Genomic DNA, 21052 nt, shown 5'->3' with positions numbered 1-21052 from the left:
GATGAGGGGGATAACTTTATATTTTATTCTATATTGAATAGGCAGCCAATGTAGCGACTGGCACAGACCAGAGGCATTGCTGTAGCGTCTAGCCTGGTAGATGAGCCTGGCCGCTGCATTCAGAATAGAAATGAATGGATGCACCTGATACTTCTGCTTGGACGTAGCTGGCGTGCTTAACCCCCCGCGTGCTGGCTACGTCCATTCATTTCTATGCGAGCGTGCTGTTCGGATTGGCTGATCCGAACAGTACTCGCTCATCTCTAGTGCTTAATGTTCTTTAAATAAAGTGTGAATGTTAACGCTAAGGCTACATTCAGATGAACGAGGTGCAAAACGGGCATGAAAAATGGCCATTTTGCATGGTCCTCTTGAACCTGTGGGGCACCCATTTTCACAGATCCCCTGTACGTTACAGTGTATGGAGGGATCCGTGAAAACAGCCAAAAATAGGACATGACCTACGCTGTATTTGACAAAATAACACTAATGTGAATAGCTCCCATTGATTAACATTGAATTTATTGCAGAATTTAAAAACGGACGTCACATCGTCATAAATCACTGAATATAGTTTAAGGCTACATGCACAAATTCAGGAGTACATGTGGATTTTTATACAGAAATAACATACGGTGAAGTGAATAAGTTTTGTAAATTGTAATGAACAACCTGTTGATCTTTCTCATGAAGATTTGAACACTGTTTCTTGCCAATCTTTTACAGTGCAATTATACTCACTGGAATCTTCTATAAAATCTGCATTTACACAGTCACATTGCAATCTATGGGAATTGATGTAGATTTTCTGCACCTATTTCTGTAGATATACTTGGTGATTTTGGTGCATTTGCCACATTCCCCTCCTATTCGTGTGCATATAACCTAAAGAGGTGTTTCAGTACACAGTATCACTACAATATAATGTTATAATATTATTGGTGGAGTTCAAGACTTGAGATCCCTGTTGATCAAGGGCAACCAAGGCCCCTACAAGTTTTTAATTGCACAGCACCAATGCCAGCAAGCAAGTGTGAAAGCTTTTGCTTTCTCTTACCTTGGTTCACATCTTCGTTCGGTAATCCGTTCGAGGAGTCTGCATTGGAGACCCCCCCGAACGGTTACTGAACACATTGGCAAGAGGTGAGCTTATGAAAGCACATGGACCCATAGACAGTAATGGGGTCCGTGTGTTTTCCGTTCGGTGTTCGCACGGAACATGCGGAGAGAAAAGTCATTCGCGTTCTACTTTCCTGGGAGCTCTTCATAAACATTTGATTTCAGAAACCCCCAATGATGTTACAAATGGGGAAAGCTGTAGCTGCCATAGTATTTATTACTTGTTGGCCATTTAAGTGACTAACCAACCATGTAACGTCTACTATATAGGGGTTGTTTAATTATGGTTTTTTTCGTGTCGTATTGGAATTTGCATATGTACATTGAAGTTCCTACAATATATTAATATCATATATTAGAGTTATATATCAGAATTGTATGTAGCTATATTAGGCCTGTGATTTTAGAAGACGGGTCCAATTTATTTGACAGCTTTAGTTTGCCCATGCTTGAATTTCTCAGCATTTTAGCAGCACATTTCACAGCCATGTTTTATGAATATTATTAATATGTTCGGTCTTGACCTTGAAGTGTTTATTTTCACCAGTAATGGACATCACTGATGTGATGAAAGGGAAAGCTGAAAGCGATGAAGAAAAGCAGCATTTTATACCCTTCCATCCGTAAGTATTAAATGTGCCTGATTTGCATTTCCAGAATCTACAAATTAATTTAAGAATTAGCCATTTGTTACTAAAGCAATGCAGATAGCTTTTCATTTACGTTTCATTATGCCTTATGTTACTAAGTGCATAAAATGCCTCCTAAATTATTAATGAACAGATGTAGCAAGTGTCAAACTTTTGTAATACACGGCTTTGCTGGTAAATAGACCATTTTACGTAAAGTGCTATTTTGATAAACTCGTTGAAACTAGGCATATAATAGTTGACTATACAAACAATGTACATAGAAAAAAATTATCCCCTGTAGGATGTTCTGCAACATAAAAGTGAAAGAAATCCGGACACTATGGCAGTTTCTTCTTCTGCTTCCTAAAACACAGAATAAGTAAACAGTATATTTCATCTCACTCAACCTCCCATATCAGAACTAGTAATTACGCTTATTTCCTCCATACTTTCCTCAGTCTTGTAAGTCCAATGTCTATACTACTGCCTTAAAAAAATCTTAAATCTAACCTGAGTCCATAAAATTGCTTGTACGTCTTCATGACCCACTTAGACTACATCTACCTCCTCTGTCTCCAGCCTCTTTGTGGTCATCCAATGTATCTTCAATTCTAATGCCTGGTTAATTCATCTACATGCATTGTCTAACGCCTGTCATTTATGCCAATCCCTTCACTGGCTATGCATTTAGTAGTAAATTATTTCCAAGGTACAATGTTATATGAAGCAGTCCACAAACTCCCCCATATATTTCCACCATTATCTACCAGTAGCACCCCACATGTAATCTCCTATCCTCCTAACAGTCTTCTTTGTCCTCTTCGTGTTCGGTCCTAATATGTTCTTCCATAATCCAAGGGTAATGCATACCTTCAAGTTATAAAATGACATTTCATAAATAAATAGTTTATGATATATAATCTAGCTTATTAAAGAAACATGTCTTCTCAACTTTAGGCTACTTTCCTCCTCCTTCCCCTGACTTAGGGTGGGTTCACACCTGCGCCCAGTCTCAGCTTTGTTGGTTTCTGTCTTCTGTCGACAGGAGACAGAAACCTGGCAGTCTCCGCGGTGAAACCGTCTTTTTTTAACCAGACATAAAGTTCTGCATGTCCAACTTTGTGTCCGGTTAAAAAAAACAAAACGGTTTCGCCGCAGAGACCAGAAGACGCTCACGGGCAGACACTTTGCAAACCCTTTCAAATGAATGGGTGTGAAAAGTGACTGCCGGTTTCCGTCTCCTGTCCAGTTTCTCGGGCAGAAGACGAAAACCTGAAAGCGGAGACCGGGCGCAGGTGTGAACCGCCCTAACGCTGTTCCACTGTTCCAAACGCGGTCAGGCAGTATAATAAACATCACTTGGCACAGAGAACTAATTGATCCTGAGTCTTTTCTTCTTAGTTGCTATGACTCCTAGTATATTTCCTATCTGCTATTCTGAGCTTGTATGTGTTGTGTCTTGTAATATATTACTGTATTACTATGCTGCTATAACACACTGAATTTCCCCATGATGGGACTATTAAAGGATTATCTTATCTTATTTGTTATAGCATCTGTATCTGTCTGCAGCCTCATACATAGAAGACTATGGAGAGGGAAGGGGGGAGCAGGATGCTACTGAAGACCTGTTACTTGATTTAAATTCACTATTAATTTATGAATTATTATTAATTTTTTTTACAATTGGAGGTACACTTTAAATATCTTTAGAAAAGTTCACACAATATATAATCTACAATAACTCTAAAAACTGCATAAGCACTTGCAACCATTACCCAATGTGCTTCCCATTTTTCTCTCCCAGATAGGGGTCTCCATTGTCTGTATTAAAGAAAATCATTAAATGATGACTCAGGTTTTTTCTATGGAGGACATTTCATGCTCTTTGCTTATAATGTGTCTTAGAAGTACATTGGGCTATTGTATTTAGACATATGAATATGCAATCCCTGTGCGGCAGTGATGTTTCCAGCTCACATTCAGACCTTTTACCAAATTAGACTTGTCATTTGCCACAAACACGTACATAATACTGCACATAAAAAAGACTTTCAATACGCTGAAATGAAAGGATATACAGTAGCATTAGAACAAAGCAAAACCAACAACAATATCAGAACAGTATTCCTAAGGCAAAGTGTTTGATAGGATAATTGTAAATCCAATAACCTTCCCCCTCCGGCTACAAAGCCATTAGACAGCTACACGGGTTTTGTGAGGAGTGTGACCATTTTAAAACACAGTTTGAACAATTCTCTTCCCTGAAACCAAGGGAGTAAACTATTTGTTCACTTGCGGTTGGTTTTATTAACATGACCTTGCAGTGAAATATTTATAGAAATACTAATCTATAAACCCAGAAAGGTCAGATAATGCGGCAATATGAAGTGGAAATAGATCCGTACCTCTGGCTACTTATGTCCCTTTATCTATGCTAAACCCCTCTTTATAAACCCCTCCTGTACCCCTCCATTTACTTGTCCTTCCCACGTATGTCCTTTCCTCATCTGGAAAGTATTACTTCTGCATCCTTTTGAGAGAATACATTTTTTTTTTTGCAAGAACCAATTCATTACTGTTATTCTTTACACTTTGCCCATAGGTTTAAGAGTTTCTTAAAGGGATCCTATCATTGGATACCCTTTTTTCCTGACTAACACGTAGGAATAGCCTTAAGAAAGGCTATTCTTCTTCTACCTTTAGATGTCTTCTCCGCGCCGCCATTCAGTAGAAATCCAGGTGTTCTTCTGTATGCAAATAAGTTCTCTCACAGCACTGGGTGTGTCCTCAGCACTCAAACTGCACTGGGGGTGTCCCCAATGCTGTGAGAGAAATCTCCAGTGATGCCTCCATCTTCTTCTGGAACGCCTTTTCCCTGTGTCTTCTTCCATCCTGGGTTTCATTCTTCTAGGCATGCGCACTCGCCTCTGCCATCGGGCAGAGCCGACTGCGCATGCCCATGGCCACAAGAAAATGGCCGCTTACACCAGCTTTCTGTGTAAGCAGCCACAAGAAAATGGCCATTTTCTTGTGGCCATGGGCATGCGCAGGTGGCTCTGTCTGAGGCCCGATGCCATCGGCGGGAAAGGGTTAAGAAAGTTAAAAGGTGGATAACTTCTTTGAGAGATTTGTTAAATGGAGTCCTTTTGTTAAAGACTGGAATGTTATTATCAGCCTGAATTCCCAAATGTTTGTCTTTCTGTCACTCCTTAAAATGACCCTTCAGGGGGCATTCACATGGAGTAATGTGGCGATGATTCTGTCACGATAACTCGCGGCAGAATCAGCGCTGATAAAAAGTCTCTGATTGATTTCAATGAGTTATTCGCATTAAATGGAACCCATTGAAATCAATGGGAGTCCTTTTATCAGCGCTGATTCTGCCGCGAGTTATCGTGACAGAATCATCGCCACATTACTCCATGTGAATGCCCCCTCTATGGTTTGGTCCAGAGAAGAGTTTTCCCATGGGTATATCCAGTGTCAATGTTATTGTGTATTCATGGAGATTCATGTTGGACTGTACTTTTCTTTTTTTTCCTCCATAGTATATTCCTTCATCCTTTTGAAATTGCAGCTAAATACCAAATTAGAAATGTTCCCATATCTAAGGCTCCATACATATGGCTGTGTGCTTTGTCACTGTACTTACGGCCTCATACCTACAACTGGGTATTATCACGGTCCGTGTGGGGGGCTGAGACCATCCAAGGCAAAACTTAGGACAGGTCCTATTGCCGTCCATTAATTGAAATGTATGGGTCTGTGGAGGGCACCAACTGGACATGGATTTTTGTCTGCGCTATTTTTTATTGAACCCATACATGCATTGTGTACATGTAGCCTTAGGCTGAGCGAAAACCAAGAGTGACTTCAAAACAATTGGGGAAAAGTCAGTACCTATACTTCTCCCATCTACTAAACCCATTGCTGGATATAAAAGAAGTAAAGCACAATGTGCTATAAAAAAAGTGAAATTTTTCAGCTTTATTGGCCCTATGTTTTCTCAGCACTCAGATCAATATGGGGTAAGTCACATGAAGTAGTTTTCAGGAGCCATGATGCCTGCTATATAACAACTGCTGATAGAGGCTCAGGGTCAGGTTTCTTAAATTCAGGGATCTTGTACATGAGGGGACAGAAGTACGCCTATGGGGGAAGGGGGATGACACACAGCATTGTTATATAGTTTGAAGATTGAATTACTCAATGCCATATGAATATTGTACATGCTGTTAATAATAACACCAGCTATTCCCTATATTCTACTGCATATACTAGTGTTATATTTGACTCTACATAGTTCTCCTGTAAATAATTTATTATTGGTGCTGAATAGTTAAAAGTTATTTGAATTAACCAGGTTGCATTAAAGTGCATTTGCTTTTTATACCTGGCAATGTGACAGCTATTGCATCTTTTATGTGCTTATACAAGGCACTCAGCTTACTTCACCTTTACAACGTAACAAGCATTCTTGCTGGCAAAACTTTTTTTTTGGCTCCAACGCAAATTACTTTTTAACTGGTTTTAGAGTTGGAAATAAGAAGGCTAGATAGATAGATAGATAGATAGATAGATAGATAGGGGATAGATAGATAGATAGATAGATAGATAGATAGATAGATGTAATGGTAGATGGATGGATGGATAGATAGATAGATAGATAGATAGATAGATAGATAGATAGATAGATAGATAGATAGATAGAATGATAGATAGATAGATGATAGATAGATAGATAGATAGATAGATAGATAGATAGATAGATAGATGTAATGGTAGATAGATGGATGGATGGATAGATAGATAGATAGATGATAGATAGATAGATAGATAGATAGATAGGAGATAGATAGATAGATAGATGATAGATAGATAGATAGATAGATAGATAGATGTAATGATAGATAGATAGATAGATAGATAGATAGATAGATAGATAGATAGACAAAGGGATCCACCATGTAGGAAAGTCTGCTTTGCACACAACCACATGGAATGGCAATCCTATTGCTAGAATAAGGTCACAACACCCCAAGACTTCTTAGTTTGAAAACATCTTTATTTAAGCAGGTATAGTGATAAAATACAGATACAGCTGCATTTATGAAGTACACAACAGGTTACAGTAGGTGCATCTATAACTCTGACATTTGTTCTGAAATGTTACTTTACTTTCTATATCACCCACTAACTAGAGTGAGTTAGTGACATCTGGAGTGCTGGTGCAGAAATCACAAGTGATTGTTGCTTTGCAACTTTTTTATGTGAAATTCTGGAGTGCAGAACTTCATAACTTGCCCCCACTGTGCATGAACCTATACATATCCAAAGTTATGTGTAAAGGTCCAAACAAAGAATTACATCTGACACTCTGTGGTAAAAACCAAGCATGACAGTTATAAGTTGGAAAAACTTGGATCTTTAGTCATAACATGGCAGATTTTTACCATGGACTTTCACACTTTTCTTTTGTTGTAGTGAAAAATTTGACTCCTGCGGAGCCATTATACAGTATTTCCTCCATTATATTTAGGCAGTAGGCACTATGCATCCCAATTGATACTGCGTTACATTACACCACTCCAATTGACAATTGGCATTTTGCATGATGATCATCTGTGAGGCTTCTGACAACCAGTTCTTGTGCTGACTTCACTTTCAGAGGCAGCTTAGATCTCTGTATTTAGCGATGCACCATTCAGCCCTCGGTAATCCTACTCTATGAATTTTCATGATCTAGTAACTTGTGGCTGAACTGTTGTTATTCCAAGTAATCGCACTTAGGGTATGTTCGCACATAGGAATCTGCTGCAGATTTGGGAGCGGATTCCATGCCCAGAATCTGCCTCTCATTCTTTTCAATGGGAGAGATCGCAGCAAGATGCTGAAAAAATAAGTGTCCTGTTCAATCTTGCTGCAGATTCGAGACTCCCTGTTGATGAGGCCCATTCCTTTAGGCTTAAGCAGTGAAAACTGGGACAGAATACCAATGCCGTGCATTGGCATCCCATTGCGATTAGACCGCGGCCAAATAAGGTGGCGCAAAATGAAGAGGAATTACTCTTCATTTTCCACCTCGTGAACATATCCTTAGAGTTGACCAGGACAGATGTTAAGGTAAGTTATCTGCCTCAAAATCCTGGCCAAAAAGATGGCTTCCATTGAAATCAATGGGAGCCGGTCAGATCTTTTTTCCGGGAGGCGGAAGAAACAAGATGCTCATTCTTCAGGCGGATTCACCTCGCGATTCAGCCTAAAGACACTCCCTCCTCCTGGGCCTAATCCGGAGCAGAGTGCGCGACTGGATGTCGGTGCAGTACACTGGCATTCAGTTGCGGCTACCCATTTTTTGGTCCGGAACCTGAGGCAGCCTCCGCCTCAGGTTCCGGACCAGAAAGCCCCGTTGGAAATTACCCTAAGTCAGTCTCAGAAACTTGTAGCAAAGGTAGCATCCTGAGTCACCAATGTCCTTAGAATAAACCATATTAACATTGGTGTTATTTCATAGAGATTATGTCTGCTTGATATGATGTGCCTGTTTGTAGTGTTGTGTGACTGAATCACCTCAACTCAATAACTAAAGAGATATATCTACTTATTTTTTGCCATACTGCATTGATACAAGTAAATCTGCGAGCAGCCTTGGTTCCAGGTATACTATCTACAGTATTTCAGCAAGGAAGTTATTATACCCAATTGATGGGCTGTTGCATTACAAACCACTCCGAATAGAGGAAAGTGTACGCCATATCAGCAATGAAGATATATAATGAATACCGCAGCACCAAGTCCATAATACTAAGCAGGTTGTGTGGTTGTGTGTGCGCTACCCAATGCAGCCTTATTTGCTCTGGAAGGCATCGTGTATAAGCGGTTTTACAGCCACTTAATTGATGAGTTTTAATGTCACAATAAAGTAACAGTTGTCAAATTACATCATCTTCTCTTTGTATTCCCCCAGGGTTGTAGCAGAGAACGATTTTTTGCACAGCCTTCTTAACAAAGTCACAGCACTAAAAGGAGACAGCGGTGGACAAGGTGAATGAATGTCAGCCTGCTTTAAGATGAAATATAAGTCATTGAATCACTGCAGTTTCTCGGATTTGGAACGGCTGTAGCATCGCAATTTTGTTATAAAAATTTTACGTTCTATATTTTGAAATGATAAACTATTCAAATTGAGATATCTGTATGATGAGAGGTTTGGCCACATTATTAACTTCTCCTTAGTCAAAATATATATATATACTGTATTAACTTATGTTTGGTAGAAAGCGTTTTTTTTGCAACTTAATTGTCTTATTACTTTAAAACTGTCATATCATGTTCTACATATTATCGGTGTCATTTACATCTACATGTCACTTTTCCGTAAGTACTGTAGAGTCGTTCTTCAAGGCAAATCCCCTGGTGACTCTCTAGCACGATGCCATGTAACTTTGTGGTATTGTGGATGGATTACGTTTAATGCCCATTTCGTAGTGACCCAGTGTTGAGCTCCATGGAAGATTTCACCATGAAGTCTAGTCCAAATTAGTTAGAGCTGCTGACGCTTTCAAAGTAGAATTACAAGATAGCATTCAGTAAGGTGTCGGTATTCTAGATAAATGTCACACATTTGTTCTCCCATCATCAACTAGACTAATGGGATCATTGCTAGTCCCATGCATCATAAGGAGTTTATTCCATCTTGTAATATGATGGCTAGGGTTGAGCCGATCTTGACTTTTCAGGATCGATTTTAAAATCCGATTTCCGACCATTTTTCATTCAAACCCAATCTCGATCCCAATTCCGATCCCAATGCAAGTCAATGGGATTTTTTTATTAATCGGAGATCGGATTTTAAAAGCAATCCTATTCACTATACAACATGGAATCTAACAATGTTAGAATCCACGCTGTGCAGTGAATCACTAAAGTAGCCAGAGGATTTTTTTTTAATCCTCTGGCTACTTAGTCCCCCCTGGTGTCCACTTACCTGCAGAGATGGCTGGTCCTGTGCCCGGTGCCTTCATTCTTCGCCTCGACACTGCTCCACGCTGCTTTTCTTCCTTTTCTTCCTTTGCCATCCTCCTGCCAGGTTAGGAGAGTGTGGGTGGGTTAGGAGAGTGTGGGCAGTTACTGGGAGGGGAGACGTCATGTCTCCCCACCCTGTACCCGCCCACACTCTCCTAAGCCACAAGCCCCGCCTACCTAGCGCTTTAAGCACTAACTTGGGAGGCAGGGCAGCGAGGCAAGAAGAAGGAGGGCACCGGAGCAGCCATCTCTAGAGGTAAGTAGCTGCTAGAGATGTTAGTTTAGACTCCCATTCAAATGAATGGAGGCAGCCAGCGCACAGGGGGTTAAGGCTGTGTGTCGGCTGCTTCCATTCATTCCTATGGAACTGCAGCAGAGCCTTCACACTGAGTATACAGCGTATACTCAGTGTGAAGGCTAAGCAAAGCATTGTGGGAAAAATCTCAATCCCACATAAAAAGATCGTGTTTGAAATTCCGATGGCGATCGTGAAATTTTCTCGCTCAACCCTAATGATGGCATATTGCACCTAGGATATGCCATCACTAACCTTCACTAATCCTGAGAATATAACAGCAGCACTGGTCTAACTCTAAGTTTCCCTAAGTAATGCGTATACTATCACTGTTAAGCAGAGTCTAGCTAGTGCCCGAGCTCAGCAACCAATGCTAATGTGCCACCTCTTCCCAAACTGACCAAGCCATATGAGCGGACCTCTGAGCATCAAGTCACTCCTCTCCTTACAGTCTATGCTCCAACTCTTCTATCAGTGCGGGAATGAGCTTTTAAATACCATACCATTCTCCCCATGGGTTAATTGGGCAACCCTTGACATCAATACATTGCAACACATAACTTTTACGGTGATGCAACTTTTAGGCGTAACTCTGTTGCATCTGTTAAGAGCCAACATGCGATACAGTTTCCAGAAACTTCCCGGAACACGATGCCACCAGCTAAAGTGACACACAGTAATCATAATGTTTTATAGTGCAAGTAATATACTGTGCACTATGCAACACATCCTAAGTAACAAGGGCCAGACACCTGTGCAGGGGATTGTTGATGGCCCCCCATTCATTTGAGTGGAACTGCTGATTTGAAGGCAAAAATGATGATTGGGAAACTAGTACTGTACCCCCATTTGTACAATATGTAACCTTGCTGGTCCTGACGCAAGTAGTATTCAATATTAGGTCAAAAAAGGCTCTGTCTTGTGTTGTAGGCTGATTGTTCAATGTACATGTATCTATGAGCCAAAGTATACAAAACTATTTCAATACATTTCTCAGGACTTTTATCTTCCCAAACCCTTATAAATGATAAAATTCAGTCTGCCTGCTGTGGTTACTAGAGGAAACATATTGACATTGATGACCATTTTACAATTTTTTTGGTACATTGCTTCATTTCAAGTAAACATAGTCTATAGAATGAAAACTGATGGGACTAACATAAAAAGCCAAGATTAAAATGTTTTGATGATCCTTAAAATTTGCGTATTGGGTTATACCTTTGCAGGTCTTTGGGTTACAGTGAAAATGTTGGTTGGTGATTCTGTTCAGATCCGGAAAGACTACCCTCATCTTGTGGACAGAGCTACCGTGATTGCAAGGAAGCTAGGATTCCCTGAGATAATTATGCCAGGTACTGTAAGCTATAGGGAGCATTAAAGGGGTTTAACAGCACACATAACCATATTACATTTCTAGACAATTAAAATTTAAACAATTTAGCAAATATAAGTAATTAAAAATTTCGCAGCATTTTACCGTCTTAGTGGTGTAGTTTGTTGTCATGATATGTTGCCAAAAAATACGACCATGAATTCAGGAACTTTGTAGGTTCTGGTAATCTGTTGTGATTTCCTTATTGTGGCCTGGCTATATATATATATATATATATATATATATATATATATATATATATATATATTCATTTATACAGTAATTTCTAATGCTTTTTAACACCTCTCTTTGCTACTAGAGATGAGCAAGTAGTATTCAATCGAATACCTCGCTGCCATACGAATGCGTGTAAGCGGCTGAACACCAAAGGCTTAAGCGCATCGAATATTACACACATTCCTATGGCATTGAGGTATTCGATCGAATACTACTCGCTCATCTCTATATACTACAATATTAAGCTTAGTAACAATAATTTTTTTTATCCTACATATATAAATGATTCTCATCAAATAGCTTTATAATATTAGAAACATGCGAAAAGTAAAACCGCGGCAGTTCTCTACTGTCATGAGTATGAAAGGGTTTAGCCCATTGATCTTCTATATATTTTCCTGGCTCACCATGAGCAGTCATATATGGAGAATTACATATCACAGCCTTAGTTTAGACCTGGAATCAAACAGAGATTCAACTCTATGTCTGCAAGGACGAATGTTAAGGTCCACGTCTATGTTTAGGAGACGAAACGTTCTATTTATATTGTATATTTCCATTCTATAATAACACATAGGTCCCTGAGCCATAGACAATCATGGGTAGATGCTCCCCATCGGCTATTATTTTAATCTTCTTTGCTGTCAAATATGGGAAAATATAAATAATTCCCTGTCCGGTGTTTCGAATATATTTGCATGGAAAACAGTAGAGTAATTGAATGTGTTATACTTAAAACTATGTTTGGGGATTACTAAAACTGTGTATTGAATTTTAGATGTGAGAAGTAAAAGTAAAATACATTTTTCCATGTAAGCCTTAGTTTTACTTGTGACTCTTCTCTCTGCATATAAATGGCCTCAAATGTAGGACCCGGCAAAACTTGTCCCCATTACACTTGGAAATTAATTACTAATATTATTGCCATTATCTGGATTTCTGATCATAAACTCTGAGGGAGCCTTCACATGGAGTAAACACTCCGCTCATTCTGAATGTAAAACTCATTCAGAGTGAGCGGCGTTAAAACAGATCCCATTGACTTGAATGGGTGTCGGCATACGCGCGTATCACATTGAAAGCAATAGGTAAGAAAGCCTCCCCTTGATTTCAATGGGGAGCGAGCGTATGCCGGCACCCCTAGAAATCAATGGGATCTGTTTTAACGCCGCTCACTCTGAATGAGTTTTATGTTCAGAATGAGCGGAGCATTTACTCTGTGTAAAGGCTCCCTGACATAGTTTTTTATTCACAAAGAACTTGTCACTGGCTTTAGTTTGTGTTCCAGGTTGTCTGTGTTTTTGCAGCGTACATTTACAGATAAAAACCTTATTAAGGCTGGGGCCCCAAGTTGTGAAAATACTGCGGCAAAAAACACTGCATTTTAAATTACCTGCAAAGTGGATGGGATTCTGGCTAATTGTTAGGATTGGGTCCCGCAGGGTTCTCGCTCAGCGCACAGCGCCCCCCTGCGGGTCAATCTAACTCTCGCCCTCGGCCTCGGATAGTGAGGTGTCTGGAGTGTATGTCCAGCTTTCGGCCTACTGAGCATGCTCAGACCTATTGCAGCCGCTCGCAAGCTAAGTGCCATTTCGTCCCTACTGAGCATGAGCGGTGAGGTCATGATCACCACCCCTATTGGGCGGGGACTTGCCTTTAAATAGTGTGAGCCGACGCCCACCCGGCGCTCACACTTTGACTGAAGTTAGTTAAAGGACAGTAGATCAGGGCTAGGCTCCAGTATCCAGGCAGGGGTTCAGACTAGGCCTGTAGTTAGTACCCAGTAAGCCCTGAACTGGCAGCTCTATACCAGGGTTAGGAGCAGTAGACATTGTTCCAGCCCATAGAGTTGCAGCAGGTTTGGGCTCTTAGATAGCCTCTTTACTGTCAAACTTCCTTTACTTTCCTGGCTGTTGCAGGAGCATGTTTTGTTGCTGACCTGGGGTGACTGTTAACCCTTGGCAGCCTTGCTGTTTCAGCTGTACTGTGCACCTGTCCGGTGAGGTTAACTGGCAGGGCTTTCTTGCAGCTTGTCCACATTAAGTATCGCGTCACATATCTGCCAGTGCAGTTTAACTGGTAGAGGACTATTCAGACATACAGCCGCCCACCATTGGACCTGTGGACCTCGCTGCAGTGTCTTGCAGACTAGAGGTTCTGTTGCTTAAAATATTGTTTATATATATATATATATATATATATATATATATATATATATACACAAATTGCAGAAAAAACATTCTGCAGTGGAAATGCCACGATTTCAAAACCACTTATGTAGCATGTCAATTATACCTACAGAAATCCTGGCATTTTCCATACAGGTATAATAGAGGTAGAAAGCTCAGGGCGGGTTGACATCTGTACCCCAGTGTCTGCTTTCAGGTTTCTGTCTTCTGCTGACAGGAAATGGAAACCTGGCAGACAGTATCCGCCCTTGAGCGCCTTTGAGTGTTTTGTGCTCTCCGTGGCGAAACCGTTTTTTTTAAACCGGACACAAAGTCCTGCATGTCTGACTCTGTCTCTGGTTAAAAAAAAAATGGTTTAGCCGCGGAGACCCCAAAACGCTCACAGGTTTCCATCTCCTGTCCAGTGTCTTGGGCAGAAGACGGAAACCTGAAAACGGAGACCAGGGCGCAGATGCGAACCCGCCCTCGCAGAAGAAAACTTTGTTTTTCGCTGCAGTCTTTTCCACAGTGGTTTTCAGCTGTGACTCGCTATGTGGGGCCTTAACTCTTTAAGCCGGACGGCCACCATAGCCGCCAGGTGTTCGCTGTTTTATACAGCAGACACCAGGCGCTAATGGCGTGATAGGGGCCGACACTGATCGTGGACATTAACCCTTCTGGTGCCTCGGTCAAAGCTGACTGGGGCATCATTTTGCCAGTGGCGCATGGGCGCTGCCACTTTGCCAGGGCTTGCCGTCACCCAGAGCAGGCTCTGGGTCTGGCATTCTGTTTCCATGACAACCTGGAGCCTTGTGAAGGCCCCCGGACCTGTCTGTAATTTTTTTCTATTGCAGGCTTTCTTATGTAGCTTGCAATAGAATGGTTGGTATTATGCAACGCCTATGTGATTAGGTTTTTTTTTTTAATAGCCACCACCATTTGTGGAAATGGGTGTCTAGCGAATGCAAAACGTACAAGAAAACTCTATCTTTCATGGGTGTTTTGCATCACAGTCATCTGAATAGAGCCTAATAGGTTTTAAACTTGCTTATGCTAAAATAAAACACAACTGTGCCTAGTCATTACTAGTTTGGAAGTAGAACTAGAATGCTAAAAAAAAGGTAAAACTGCCCACAGTATTGCCCGCAGGATTTTTGCATGCTCCCAAAACAAACTTACATAGAACACAGTTCACTCTTCTTAATCTCTTCCATTTTCAGCTGGCAGGTGGCTAATAGGGCAGGACATATAGTTCCCGTGGCTGTGTGTATGAAACCTAATTTGAATGTTAATGTGAAATATGAGCAGAGTTACTGGAGTTAGAAAAGGCCAAAAATACTTAAGTTTCAAGACAAAGTAAGATCTTTATATATCACAAAGAATTGAAAATTAATTAAAAACAGCAAAAACAAAGAAAACATTAGAAAGATGTCAAACTATGAGTTATAATGCCAAAACTAATCAGAGCTTGGGCCTTACTTGGACAATATACTTTACAGTAGACATTGTATCAGTATTTCACAAGCCGCATTATTATTAGTCTTGAGATTTCAGGATCGATTTCAAAATACGATTTCCGATCATTTTCCAGCCGACCCCAATCGTGAAATCTGCTTGATCGCCGATCAGGATCCGATCTGTTCCGATCCCGATCCACAACCCTACTCAATGCTTCTCTATGAGAAAAGTCACTCGAGGGTTGAGCCGATCTTGAAATAATCTCCGACCTCGATCCCACTGGAAAAGATCGGGTCGGAATTCCGATTGCAATCGTGAAATTTACTCGATCTCTGATCGGAATCCAATCTTTTCCGATGCCGATCGCTCAACCCTAATTATTAGCTTATTTTGTATTCCTTTTTGTGATACTTTTTTTTGTCTTGCAGGGGATGTGAGGAACGATATTTACATTACATTACAAAATGGAGATTTTGATAGAGCTACACACAGGAATGTTGAAGTTATCATGTGTGTTTGTGATGAAGAAGGAAAAATCCTGCCAGTAAGTCCATTTGCCGATACCTCTACCAAGAAGGAGTTGTTGGAATCAATTGCAACTTTATATGTAGAAATGTGACATATGCTTTATCTAAGTAATATTACAGCAAACAGATATGTTTTTTTTTAGTGGGAAGGAGACTCTAGTATCCTGTTGCGCCACCACTAGCCAGTATATAAGATTAGATACAGTTGGGCATGGTAAGCGTATAGGTTCTGTGTGGGCACATTTGCCCACAGATATTGCAGCTAGGCCTGTAGGCTGCACACTCATAGGTTTCCAAAGCTGGCATCAGCTGTTCCCATAAATCCTTAATTGGTACTAAATCTTATGATTAGGCCGGCCAAGTGAATGTAATATGAGGAGATATTATCCTGCTAAAAAAAATGTAATTTGGAAGTTCTGCAATAAGAGGCAACACAAGTGGCCACTGGATGATTTTATTCATATGCTAATTAGCCAGCTACGAGCTGACTCATCAGCCTCTCTGCTCTCACACACAGCACAGAGTGCTCACTGAGACTTCCGTTGCTCGTTGCTGGCTAATTAGCATATGAATAAAATAGGGTTCATTCAAAAACAACTGAGGGGATTAAAATATAAAAGGAATGTCTGGAATAATCTTTCTAAAGGCTATGCAAGTATATGCTTAGTTAAAAATTCTAAAATTCTAAAATCCCTTTAAGATGAACTAAGATATACTAGATCCGAATTTATATAGATATTTTACTAGAATTATATTTGTATAACTTTATTTTTAACATTGTCTATTTTTTTTTTTTTTTTTTTTACCTCCAGAATGCCATCTGCCTGGGAGCTGGGGACAAACCTGTTAGTGAATATAGGTCTGTCCTGTACTATCAAATCAAACAGCCACGCTGGATGGAAACCATAAAGGTATGAGAGTCCATTTATCATGTTCATTTTATCTGGGAAATTGCCACTTTCTCTTCATTTTACTGACAGCATCATTTAAAAGAGATCCATGAAGTTGTTTAATAGTGTATTGCCACAGGGTTCATTAATTCAGAGAGCCCAAATGGTCATAAAATACAGGTAAAAATAACAAATAGGAAAAAACCTAAAGTAAGTATTCATCAGTTTGGAGGACAGTTATGTGGCGGTCACACCGAATTACCGTTGTTGCGTGATTTTATATAGTTTATCTGGCCACTTCATAAATACTTTAGTTATAAGTGGAAATGAGGAGAAAGGTTCGCAGAGATTTTCCAATATTTATAGACTGTCATAAAATCCAAAATTGCAGAAAAAAAGAAGCAGTGTCTAAAAAGTAATGTACGGATATGTAAAACAATGTAGTTGCGGTCACAAACCCTGAACATCGGTTTCAGCCTTGTGCCGTTTCAGAATGTTCTAGATTGCATGGAATCAAATAAAACTACTTTATGGACTGTTTGCCGTATTGTTTTGTTTCTCAACCAATGAATACATCACAATATTTTAGACCATTAAAAGGCAACGTCCTCTTACTTTTGTATAGTTTACTTCAAAACTTGTTGGTTTCAGGGTCACATTGTCTGACAGTATTTCTTAAAGTAAAGAAAAACTCATCACTTTACACTTATATAATTGAGAAAAAAATGAAATAATTGACTTTTAGGCTATGACCCTATGCAAACTGCAGGGAAAAAATGCTGAGGGAAAAAAAATGCAGCAGCGTTTTTCATTGCTGTCAGGGGTCAATTCACTCCAATCACTCAATCTTGCACTCACCGTTCTCTCAGGCCGCAAATTAAGCATAAATCGTACCCCAACACAGTCCACATACCCGATGTATACGCTGCCATTACCTGTTATTCACAAAGGACAATAGGAATCCCAGACACACACTACTACTCCCAGCAGTCAGACACAAACACACTTTAAAAGGTAATGGGTTCATAGAACAACACAAAGTAACCTTAAACACACATGTACAGTATATATACACAAGAAACAATAACAAAATACACAAAATGTAAAAAACCTTAAAATAATGGAGTAAAAACAGAATAATACTTAAGTCTTTGCCCCAGGAGCTGGATATAGTTGGCTCCAGGTCAGCTGTAAAGTATCATAATTAGAGATGAGCGAACACTAAAATGTTCGAGGTTCGAAATTCGATTCGAACAGCCGCTCACTGTTCGAGTGTTCGAATGGGTTTCGAACCCCATTATAGTCTATGGGGAACATAAACTCGTTAAGGGGGAAACCCAAATTCGTGTCTGGAGGGTCACCAAGTCCACTATGACACCCCAGGAAATGATACCAACACCCTGGAATGACACTGGGACAGCAGGGGAAGCATGTCTGGGGGCATAAAAGTCACTTTATTTCATGGAAATCCCTGTCAGTTTGCGATTTTCGCAAGCTAACTTTTCCCCATAGAAATGCATTGGCCAGTGCTGATTGGCCAGAGTACGGAACTCGACCAATCAGCGCTGGCTCTGCTGGAGGAGGCGGAGTCTAAGATCGCTCCACACCAGTCTCCATTCAGGTCCGACCTTAGACTCCGCCTCCTCCGGCAGAGCCAGCGCTGATTGGCCGAAGGCTGGCCAATGCATTCCTATGCGAATGCAGACTTAGCAGTGCTGAGTCAGTTTTGCTCAACTACACATCTGATGCACACTCGGCACTGCTACATCAGATGTAGCAATCTGATGTAGCAGAGCCGAGGGTGCACTAGAACCCCTGTGCAAACTCAGTTCACGCTAATAGAATGCATTGGCCAGCGCTGATTGGCCAATGCATTCTATTAGCCCGATGAAGTAGAGCTGAATGTGTGTGCTAAGCACACACATTCAGCACTGCTTCATCACGCCAATACAATGCATTAGCCAGTGCTGATTGGCCAGAGTACGGAATTCGGCCAATCAGCGCTGGCCAATGCATTCTATTAGCCCGATGAAGTAGAGCTGAATGTGTGTGCTAAGCACACACATTCAGCACTGCTTCATCACGCCAATACAATGCATTAGCCAGTGCTGATTGGCCAGAGTACGGAATTCGGCCAATCAGCGCTGGCTCTGCTGGAGGAGGCGGAGTCTAAGGTCGGACCTGAATGGAGACTGGTGTGGAGCGATCTTAGACTCCGCCTCCTCCAGCAGAGCCAGCGCTGATTGGCCGAATTCCGTACTCTGGCCAATCAGCGCTGGCCAATGCATTCTATTAGCCCGATGAAGTAGAGCTGAATGTGTGTGCTAAGCACACACATTCAGCACTGCTTCATCACGCCAATACAATGCATTAGCCAGTGCTGATTGGCCAGAGTACGGAATTCGGCCAATCAGCGCTGGCTCTGCTGGAGGAGGCGGAGTCTAAGATCGCTCCACAACAGTCTCCATTCAGGTCCGACCTTAGACTCCGCCTCCTCCGGCAGAGCCAGCGCTGATTGGCCGAAGGCTGGCCAATGCATTCCTATGCGAATGCAGACTTAGCAGTGCTGAGTCAGTTTTGCTCAACTACACATCTGATGCACACTCGGCACTGCTACATCAGATGTAGCAATCTGATGTAGCAGAGCCGAGGGTGCACTAGAACCCCTGTGCAAACTCAGTTCACGCTAATAGAATGCATTGGCCAGCGCTGATTGGCCAATGCATTCTATTAGCCCGATGAAGTAGAGCTGAATGTGTGTGCTAAGCACACTCATTCAGCACTGCTTCATCACGCCAATACAATGCATTAGCCAGTGCTGATTGGCCAGAGTACGGAATTCGGCCAATCAGCGCTGGCTCTGCTGGAGGAGGCGGAGTCTAAGATCGCTCCACACCAGTCTCCATTCAGGTCCGACCTTAGACTCCGCCTCCTCCGGCAGAGCCAGCGCGGATTGGCCGAAGGCTGGCCAATGCATTCCTATGCGAATGCAGACTTAGCAGTGCTGAGTCAGTTTTGCTCAACTACACATCTGATGCACACTCGGCACTGCTACATCAGATGTAGCAATCTGATGTAGCAGAGCCGAGGGTGCACTAGAACCCCTGTGCAAACTCAGTTCACGCTAATAGAATGCATTGGCCAGCGCTGATTGGCCAATGCATTCTATTAGCCCGATGAAGTAGAGCTGAATGTGTGTGCTAAGCACACTCATTCAGCACTGCTTCATCACGCCAATACAATGCATTAGCCAGTGCTGATTGGCCAGAGTACGGAATTCGGCCAATCAGCGCTGGCCAATGCATTCTATTAGCCCGATGAAGTAGAGCTGAATGTGTGTGCTAAGCACACACATTCAGCACTGCTTCATCACGCCAATACAATGCATTAGCCAGTGCTGATTGGCCAGAGTACGGAATTCGGCCAATCAGCGCTGGCTCTGCTGGAGGAGGCGGAGTCTAAGGTCGGACCTGAATGGAGACTGGTGTGGAGCGATCTTAGACTCCGCCTCCTCCAGCAGAGCCAGCGCTGATTGGCCGAATTCCGTACTCTGGCCAATCAGCACTGGCTAATGCATTGTATTGGCGTGATGAAGCAGTGCTGAATGTGTGTTCTTAGCACACACATTCAGCTCTACTTCATCGGGCTAATAGAATGCATTGGCCAGCGCTGATTGGCCGAATTCCGTACTCTGGCCAATCAGTGCTGGCCAATGCATTCTATTAGCTTGATGAAGCAGAGTGTGCACAAGGGTTCAAGCGCACCCTCGGCTCTGATGTAGCAGAGCCGAGGCTGCACAAGGGTTCAAGCGCACCCTCGGCTCTGATGTAGGAGAGCCGAGGGTGCACTTGAACCCTTGTGCACCCTCAGCTCTGCTACATCAGAGCCGAGGGTGCGCTTGAACCCTTGTGCACACTCTGCTTCATCAAGCTAATAGAATGCATTGGCCAGCGCTGATTGGCCAATGTATTCTATTAGCCTGATGAAGTAGAGCTGAATGTGTGTGCTAAGCACACACATTCAGCTCTACTTCATCGGGCTAATAGAATGCATTGGCCAGCGCTGATTGGCCAGAGTACGGAACTCGACCAATCAGCGCTGGCTCTGCTGGAGGAGGCGGAGTCTAAGATCGCTCCACACCAGTCTCCATTCAGGTCCAACCTTAGACTCCGCCTCCTCCAGCAGAGCCAGCGCTGATTGGCCGAATTCCGTACTCTGGCCAATCAGCACTGGCTAATGCATTGTATTGGCGTGATGAAGCAGTGCTGAATGTGTGTTCTTAGCACACACATTCAGCTCTACTTCATCGGGCTAATAGAATGCATT

The 21052-nt window shown here is 41.8% G+C and overlaps 1 protein-coding gene across 1 annotated transcript in view; it reads left to right on the top strand.

Moving 5' to 3' along the window:
* DOCK2 (dedicator of cytokinesis 2) overlaps positions 1–21052 on the top strand; it is a 522773-nt gene that overhangs the window by 93723 nt on the left and 407998 nt on the right. Inside the window, exons 11-15 of the mRNA XM_075274736.1 lie at positions 1667–1742; positions 8722–8798; positions 11301–11426; positions 15738–15853; positions 16649–16747. Coding sequence (XP_075130837.1) covers positions 1667–1742; positions 8722–8798; positions 11301–11426; positions 15738–15853; positions 16649–16747 — 494 coding nt within the window. The remainder of the gene's footprint in view (positions 1–1666; positions 1743–8721; positions 8799–11300; positions 11427–15737; positions 15854–16648; positions 16748–21052) is intronic.

The sequence above is a fragment of the Leptodactylus fuscus genome, chromosome 5 (assembly GCF_031893055.1).
Source record: "Leptodactylus fuscus isolate aLepFus1 chromosome 5, aLepFus1.hap2, whole genome shotgun sequence".
Lineage (NCBI taxonomy): Eukaryota > Metazoa > Chordata > Amphibia > Anura > Leptodactylidae > Leptodactylus > Leptodactylus fuscus.
Note: the sequence above shows the minus strand (reverse complement) of the source record. Positions and strands in the feature narration are given on the sequence as shown.